General features: G+C 45.3%; 1 protein-coding gene across 1 annotated transcript in view; it reads right to left on the reverse strand.

Annotated features, from left to right (window-relative positions):
* The window catches only part of grip2b (glutamate receptor interacting protein 2b), a 190,285-nt gene that overhangs the window by 89,009 nt on the left and 91,566 nt on the right, over positions 1–9,710 (reverse strand). Inside the window, 5 exon segments of the mRNA XM_039015456.1 lie at positions 1,890–2,035; positions 4,642–4,717; positions 5,195–5,290; positions 6,669–6,696; positions 7,533–7,553. Of these exon segments, the coding sequence (XP_038871384.1) occupies positions 1,890–2,035; positions 4,642–4,717; positions 5,195–5,290; positions 6,669–6,696; positions 7,533–7,553 (367 nt within the window).

Below are 9,710 nucleotides of genomic sequence, written 5' to 3' on the forward strand. Positions count from 1 at the left end.
GACTATTACCACATGAATATTACCCCATGAATACTACCCCATGAATATTACCCCATAAATATTACTCCATGAATACTACCCCATGAATACTACCCCATGAATATTACCCCATGGATATTACCCAATGAACACTACCCCATGAATACTACCCCATGGATATTACCCAATGAACACTACTCCATGAATACTACCCCACGAATACTACCCCATGAATACTACCCCATGGATATTACCCAATGAACACTACCCCATGAATACTACCCCATGGATATTATCCCATGAATATTGCTCCATGAAAACTACTCCATGAATACTACCCCATGAATACTACCCCATGAATACTACCCCATGAATATTACCCCATGAATATTACTCAATGAATACGACCCCATGAATACTACCCCATGAAAAATTCCCCATGAATATTACCCCATGAATACTACCCCATGATTATTACCCCATGAATACTACCCCATGAAAATTACCCCATGAATACTACCCCATGATTATTACACCATGAATACTACCCCATGAATACTACCCCATGAATATTACTCCATGAATACGACCCCATGAATATTACCCCATGAATACTACCCCATGAATACTACCCCATGAATACTACCCCATGAATATTAGCCCATGAATACTACCCCATGAATACTACCCCATGAACACTACCCCATGAGCATTACCCCATGATTACTACCCCATGAATACTACTCCATGAATACTACCCCATGAATATTACCCCATGAATATTACCCCATGGATATAACTCCATGAATACTACCGCGTGAATATTACCCCATGAATATTACCCCATAAATACTACCCCATGAATACTACCCCATGAATATTAGCCCATGAATACTACCCCATGAATACTACCCCATGAATACTACCCCATGACTACTACCCCATGAATATTACCCCATGAATACTACCCCATGAATACTACCCCATGAATACTACCCCATGAATATTACCCCATGAATATTACCCCGTGAATACTACCCCATAAATACTACTCCATGAATACTACCCCATGAATACTACCCCATGACTACTACCCCATGAATATTACCCCATGAATACTACCCCATGAATACTACCCCATGAATATTACCCCATGAATACTACCCCATGACTACTACCCCATGAATATTACCCCATGAATACTACCCCATGAATACTACCCCATGACTATTACCCCATGACTACTACCCCATGAATATTACCCCATGAATACTACCCCATGAATACTACCCCATGAATATTACCCCATGAATACTACCCCATGACTACTACCCCATGAATATTACCCCATGAATACTACCCCATGAATACTACCCCATGACTACTACCCCATTAATATTACTCCATGAATACTACCCCATGAATATTACCCCATGAATACTACCCCATGACTACTACCGCATTAATATTACCCCATGAATATTACCCCATGAATACCACCCCATGAATATTACCCCATGAATACTACCCCATGAATATTACCCCATGAATACTACCCCATGAATACTACTCCATGAATATTACCCCATGAATACTACCCCATGAATACTACTCCATGAATACTACCCCATGAATATTACCCCATGAATATTACCCCATGAATACTACCCCATGAATACTACCCCATGAAGATTATTCCATGAATACTACCCCATGAATATTATTCCATTTCACATTTCAGTGAGGTGAAACAAACAAATAAAACAAGTAAAACAAAGTAAACATTCAGTCTGGATGCCAGACCACGAACAGTCAGCAGAAATGGTTTTATTTATTTAATTATTACTTATTCATTTCTCCAGGAGAGTTTTCTCTGATGGAGTATATCATATCTCTATGGTTTCTCTTACCCATGATAGAGACGTCATACTCGATCTGGAAAAGGGCCTCCTGACCACACTGGTTGAGCACGGTGAGGGCATCTCCATGGCTGGCACTGTGGAGAGGTACCCCGTCAACACTCATCAGACGGTCGCCCGGCTTCAGAGTGCCCTCTCTACAGGGAGACATGGTACAGGGACAGAGGGGGGGGAGAGAGAGAGAGAGAGAGAGAGAGAGAGAGAGAGAGAGAGAGAGAGAGAGAGAGAGAGAGAGAGAGAGAGAGAGAGAGAGAGAGAGAGAGAGAGAGAGAGAGAGAGAGAGAGAGAGAGAGAGAGAGAGAGAGAGAGAGAGAGAGAGAGAGAGAGAGAGAGAGAGAGAGAGAGAGAGAGACAGGGAGAGGAGCGAGACAGGGAGATGAGAGACAGGGAGAGGAGAGAGACAGGGAAATGAGAGAGACAGGGAAAGGAGAGAAACAGGGAGAGGAGAGACAGGGAGAGAAGAGAGACAGGGAGAGGAGAGACAGGGAGAGGAGCGAGACAGGGAGATGAGAGAGACAGGGAAATGAGAGAGACAGGGAAAGGAGAGAAACAGGGAGAGGAGAGACAGGGAGAGGAGAGACAGGGAGAGGAGAGACAGGGAGAGGAGAGAGACAGGGAGAGGAGAGACAGGGAGAGGAGAGAGACAGGGAAAGGAGAGAGACAGGGAGAGTAGAGAGACAGGGAGAGTAGAGAGACAGGGAGAGTAGAGAGACAGGGAGAGGAGAGACAGGGAGAGGAGAGACAGGGCAAGGTTAGAGAAAGAAAAAGGGAAGAGAGGGGCAGAGATGGGACACTGTTTTTGGTTCAATAAACAGGGATAGATGAATTAGTATATCCAGGTTTTGTTCCTGGCCATGTGACCTAACCAGGAACAACCTAGTGAAAATATGCTATACTAGACACACGTAGATGCACAGATCCTTTTTATGGGGTGGGCAATCACAAACCCATGGCTTTTCTTTTTGATGTATGTGAAAGGTAAAGCAAAGCAAAAAACTGTTTACAAATGTTACTCAAAAACTGTCACATTAGACATTTTGTAAATTAATATGGCTTCTATCCAACCAAACTATTAAGGAATTCTACACAACTTAGATCCTGGCGACAAGTATTATTGGAAGACAACAACAGTCATTGGAGACAACAGAAACAGAGGAACATTGACTGAACCAAAGGCACAGAGAGGAAAGATTTCTCAGACAGCTACACCCTACAGTCTTGTGGGTCAAAGGGGGAGGGAGTGTGTGTGAGAGAGAGAGAGAGAGAGAGAGAGAGAGAGAGAGAGAGAGCGAGAGAGAGAGAGAGAGAGAGAGAGAGAGAGAGAGAGAGAGAGAGAGAGAGAGAGAGAGAGAGAGAGAGAGAGAGAGAGAGAGCGAGAGAGAGAGAGAGAATGAGAGAGAGAGTGGAACAGAGAGAGAGAAAGAGTGAGAGAGAGAGCAGGATGGAGAGAGAGCGGGACAGAGAGAGAGAGTGGGACAGAGAAAGAGCGGGACAGAGGAAGAGAGAGAGCGGGACAGAGGAAGAGAGAAACAGAGAGAGAAGGATGGGAAAGAAGGACAGGGACAGAGGGAGGAGAAGAAGAATAATTGCATGTTCTGTTCCAGTTTCTGCAACCTGTCACATGGTATTTAAGGGGACGCATCTCAAACAATGTTCTGTAACTACATTCGGACTATCTTACAAATGGCAGAGAAAACCCAAGCAGCATTTCCATTCCCTCTGCCAAGTGGCATACTGAATAAATCCAGTTTCATTATGGCAGGAAGAGAGCACTCTGTTAGATCTTCTCTCCTCTCTTCTCCTCTCTTCTCTTCTCATCTCCTTTCATCTCCTCTCTTCTCTTCTCCTCTCTTCTCTTCTCATCTCCTCTCTTCTCATCTCCTCTCTTCTCCTCTCCTCTCTCTCCTTCTTCCTCTCTTCTCTTCTCCTCTCCTTTCATCTCCTCTCTTCTCTTCTCATCTCCTCTCTTCTCTTCTCCTCTCTTCTCTTCTCCTCTCCTCTCTTCTCATCTCTTCTCTTCTCATCTCCTCTCTTCTCATCTCCTCTCTTCTCCTCTCCTCTCTCTCCTTCTTCCTCTCTTCTCTTCTCCTCTCCTTTCCTCTCCTCTTTTCTTCTCTCCTCTCATTTATTTCCCTCTCCTCTCTTCTCTCTTTTCATCTCCTTTCCTTCTACCTCTCCTCTCTTTTCTTCTCTTGTCCCCTCCTCTCTTCTCCTCTCATTTCTTCTCCTCTTCTCTCTTCTCCTCTCCTCCTTTCTTTTCCTCTCATCTCCACTGTCTCTACTTCTACCTCTCCTCTTCTCACTTCAATTCTCCTCTCCTCTCCTTCTACCTCTCCTCTCTCCCCCTCTCTTCTCCGACATTTCTCATCTCGCTTATTTTACAATTGGGTGGGAAGAGAGGAAAAAGGGAAAACATGCATATGTAACGAGCGCCAGACAAAATATTCAGGATACATATTCATATATTCAATATCCCTCTCAGCCAAACAGAACAAAGTTAACACAGGCTCTCAGATGACACCAGTAATGCACTACATTTAGATCCTATATAGTGTACTATAAAATAGCTCGAGGGGATATGTACTGAACTGCAGCTGACCCTGTGCCCCTTCTCAAAAATATGTATTGTATCCTGTGGTAGCAAAGCTCAAGACAACATTTCTGACATACCAAAGCTAGACAAAATAAAGAAATATTCTATTTCATTTTATATGCGGAATAGGATGTCGTATGGGACCCATACCTGTCTGCAGGACCTCCCGGCCGGACGTATGTCACCACTAGGGGGCGTGATTTGTTCCAGTCTTCATGTGAGCCCCCTGAAACGTCACATGAAACATACCTCGTGAGGAAGCAGTTTGGTAATACAGGTAATACAGGTAATACAGGTAAAACAGGCTTCGCATGACTTTTAATAGGGCATTTACCTAACAAACATCTGCATGAAAACATTGTTAACCAATAAAGGAAGCATTGGAATGTGTGGTCATATTTTACTCTGTTTCGCTAATCCTTTCAGACGCTAATAGCTAAAAATAATCTTCCATGCTAACTGTGCAGTTAATCTTGGATTGATTTCCCTACAGCCCAAATTACTCAGTATTTTATTGGGCTGTGGATGGCGTTGTTAGGAAATTAGCAATTCCAATTGGGGACACTGTTGAGACTGCTGAGGCTAGCTTAAATCAATTTGAGTGTGCTTCTTTATGGGTTAGGGTTAGGGTTAGTGACTGGAAAATAGTCAAATTAACCAGTAGGGGACAAGAGGAAACAGGATCTGTGACATAGTATAGTACCTCTCATGACGAAGCCGAAGCTGGTCCCTTCTTTGTGCAAACATATCTCGATTGTCTTGGAAATCACACCTGATGTGCTGTCTGGTGCTGGAGGAGAGCCAGAGAGAGAGAGAGAGAGAGAGAGAGAGAGAGAGAGAGAGAGAGAGAGAGAGAGAGAGAGAGAGAGAGAGAGAGAGAGAGAGAGAGAGAGAGAGAGAGAGAGAGCCAGAGAGAGAGAGAGAGCCAGAGAGAGAGCCAGAGAGAGAGAGAGAGAGAGAGAGAGAGAGAGAGAGAGAGAGAGAGAGAGACAGAGAAAGAGACAGAGAAAGAGACAGAGAAAGAGAGAGAGAGAGAGAGAGAGAGAGAGAGAGAGAGAGAGAGAGAGAGAGAGAGAGAGAGAGAGAGAGAGAGAGACAGAGAGACAGAGAAAGAGACAGAGACAGAGAAAGAGAGAGAGAGAGAGAGAGAGAGAGAGAGAGAGAGAGAGAGAGAGCCAGAGAGAGAGAGAGAGCCAGAGAGAGAGCCAGAGAGAGAGAGAGAGAGAGAGAGAGAGAGAGAGAGAGAGACAGAGAAAGAGACAGAGAAAGAGAGAGAGAGAGAGAGAGAGAGAGAGAGAGAGAGAGAGAGAGAGAGAGAGAGAGAGAGTTTGAGTTTTAAATAATCTTTATTGGGTCTGGGAGCCCACCACACAATAAATACTCATAAATACTCAGCCTCTGAATACCCCATATACTCAAAAACAGATCAATATTGTTGACAAGTTTATAATAGGCAAACTCAACCCTTAGTCTCGCTGCCACCATTCCCTCCAGCATTCCCACCACATCCACAGACCCTTGTCCCCGAATACTGTTCTTTCGGGTCTTCCATATCACTAATTTTGCTGCCCCTAACACAAAATTAAGCAACACAACGACACCCTTTTGACTGAACCTGTACTTTGGCCCAAATACATACAGTTGGGAAGAGAAAACCTCTCCCAACGTTGAGAACCAGTCAGTGATCAGGTCAATCATCCCGACCAACCTGGGACACAGTAAAAACAGGTGTGCCAGAGTTTCAGACTCTGCACAGAATGGACACCCTTCCCCAACAGTAGGGTCCAGGTGTACCAGATGCATGTTAGTGGCTATAGCTCCATGTATTATCCTCCATTGGAGGTCAGCCGTCCTCTTATCAATCGGCAGTTTGTATAATGATCGCCAACAGCCTTTTGGGGAAGCACCTGGACCAAGCACACCCGCCCACCTCGTCGATTTTACCCCTTCCAGGGAAGAGGCATGGGACACCTTTACACATATTCTGTACATGGCCTTCTTTCCCACCTCCTTGAACTCCCCCAGCTCCGGGGTATCGAAGGAAAGCAGCATCCCCACGTCCTCCTCAAATGCCCCCACCGCAGCACTAACAATCAGTGCAGGGAACACATAATCCAGACCCTCCTTCCACCGATCAGAATTGGAAGTGTCAGTCACATACTGACGATGAAGAACTGGCAAGGAATCACAGACCTCAGCGACGACCTTCCTCAGTAGGCGAGATGATCGGATCCCCGCTCTTTCTCCCAGCTCCTCCAACGATCTGCTCCTGCTCTGCATCAGATGACCCAGCTTGATGCACCCGACACCTAACAGGCATGAACGCAGGCTGGCTGAACCCAGAGCACTGGACTGGATGGCAGTGTTATAAAAAAGAGGCTCTTCAAAAAGCCACATCCCTGGTAGCGTGCCGGCCTTACGGGACTTGACAAGAACCCTCCAAGCCTGCATAACAGACTCAAAAAATGGAGTCAGGCCATTCAACTCACCCCCCTCCAGCTTTAAGAGGAAAAGGTGCTTGTCTAAGCCCAAACAGCCCGCTCTCCTCATCAATGCGTAGGCTGTGTCGACCCAGCTAGAACCGTCACTGTACAACAGTCTCTGGGCTGCTTGAAGCCGGAAAGCCATGATCCTAGAGGAAATGTCCACCAGGCCTTGTCCCCCCTCGTGCAGTGGCAGGTACAGGGCTGCAGCTTTGATCCAGTGTTGTCCAGACCAGAAGAAATTGACAAGGGTCCTCTGAAGCTCTTGTATCAGACCCTTTGGTGGCTGCAAAATCATTGGTCTGTGCCACAGGGTAGAGGCAGCAAGATTATTAATTACCAGTACCCTTCCCCTATAAGACAACTGGGATAGCACCCATTTCCATCTTGACAGTCTGGCACACACTTTCTCCACTACACCCTCCCAGTTCTTTTTCTGAAAGACATCAGAGCCTAGAAAAACACCCAATGTCTTCATCCCATCTCTGCCCCACTGAAGCCCCCCTGGTAACCGTGGAGCGGACCCTATCTGAAGCTGACCTGCCCACAGCGCTTCACTCTTTCCCCAATTGACTCTAGCTGAGGAGGCCCCCTCATACACCATTAAAGCGTCTGAGAGAACCTTAACATCCTCAGCCCCTGTAATAAAAACTGTCACATCATCTGCATACGCAGACAGTGCTATCGTGGGACCCTTCATTACACCTGGCACAGAGAAACCAGTAAGCTTCGCTCTTAAAAAACAAAGCATTGGTTCAATCGCCAGACTATATAACTGCCCTGAAATTGGGCATCCCTGCCTGATGCCCCTTTGGACAGGGATGGGGCAACTCAAACCACCCCCCACCTTCACCATACACGAGGTCCCAGCATACAGTAAATTCATCCAAGACAAAAAAACATCCCCAAACCCAAAGGCTTTCATCGTTTTAAACAAATACTGGTGGTCCACTCGGTCAAAAGCCTTCTCCTGATCCAAAGAAAGTAAACCCACATTTACATCAGACAGTTTACAAATGTCTAAAACATCTCTTATCAGAAACAAGTTGTCAACAATTGAGCGATCAGGTACACAGTAGGACTGGTCCTTGTGGACCAACAATCCCAGATACTCTTTCAACCTGTTTGAGAGACATTTAGAAACTATTTTGTATTCTGCACACAGCAAAGCAACAGGTCTCCAATTTTTTATGAGAGCCAAATCCCCCTTTTTTGGCAACAGCGAAAGCACCGCACGTTGACAAGATACAGGAAGAGAACCCTCATTAAAAGATTCACACACCACTTCATAAAAATCCTCCCCAATAGACCCCCAAAAGTGCTTATAGAACTCAGATGGTAAACCATCAATGCCAGGGGCTCGGCCTGTTGAGAGCTGCATAACTGCTGTGGACAGCTCTTGCAGTGTAATGTCAGAGTCCAATGCGACTCTCTGTTCAGGTCCCAATTGAGGAAGACCGTGTAACAACTGTTCAGTACACAGAGAGTCACAATCCTCCGCCTTATAGAGGGCAGAGTAGAAATCCACGGCATGTTGACGCATTTCACTGTCATCCGTGGTCACCTTCCCATCAGGGAGACGAAGGCAGACCATCTGTTTACGTTGTAATTTCGACTGTCCAAGGTTAAAAAAAAAAGCACTAGGAGCATCCATGTCCTTGAGGGAAGCGAAACGAGACCTAATCAAGGCACCTTTCACTCTTTCATGCAGAAACGACCTCAGTTCATGTCTCTTGTCCTGTAAGTTCATGACTAGTCCAGGGTCATTCTGAGTGAGCAGCTTCAATTCAATTGATTTGATGTCCTGTTCAAGGGCCTTGATAGTCTCTTTAACTTCAATTTGAGACAAAGCAGTATACTGTTGACAAAATACTCGTATTTGGGCCTTCCCAACATCCCACCATTGTCTCAAGGACTCAAAATTCCCTTTTGTAACCCTCCATTTTTCCCAAAACAACAAAAACCGTTCACAAAACTTGACATCATGTAACAATTTAACATTAAAATACCAGTAAGGTGATGACCTTCGTGGACAGGACAAGTGAATATCAACAGTAACAATATGATGATCAGAGAAACCCACAGGAGTAATGGCACACCTTCCAACCCTACTACAGTATTGATCAGATACGTACAACCTATCTAACCTTGCTGCACTGACACGACCTTCATTAATTTTTAGCCATGTGTACTGCCTTACTTTTGCATTCCTTACTCTCCACACATCAGAAAGCTCAAACTCAGTTAGTAAGCCAGACAGGAAAGTGGCTGACCGCAGGTGAGGTTCTTCAGCGGTGCGATCAACAGTAAAATCCACAGTACAGTTCCAGTCCCCCCCTACAACCATACACCCCTCTTGGTCACACTGTCTTAAGGTTTCTTTTATTTGATCAAACACAACAAGACGCTCTGTACCCTCATTAGGAGCATAAACATTCAAAAAAACAAACAAAAACCCCATAACATCCACCTTGACCAATAAAACCCGACCCTTGACAATCTCTGTTGTAGATATCACCGTCACCCCTAACCCTGAGGAAAACAAGATGGCCACCCCAGCACTGAAATTAGTACCATGACTGAGTATATGCTGCCCCTCCCACCACATACCCCAGTCAACCTCATTTTCCTCATCACTATGTGTCTCCTGAAGGAAAACTACATTAAGCCTTTTCTGTTTTATTTCTTCTAATACCCAAGCCCTCTTATTTCTGTCCCTTCCCCCATTAATATTGA

This window comes from Salvelinus namaycush, chromosome 20 (genome assembly GCF_016432855.1).
Source record: "Salvelinus namaycush isolate Seneca chromosome 20, SaNama_1.0, whole genome shotgun sequence".
Taxonomy (NCBI): domain Eukaryota; kingdom Metazoa; phylum Chordata; class Actinopteri; order Salmoniformes; family Salmonidae; genus Salvelinus; species Salvelinus namaycush.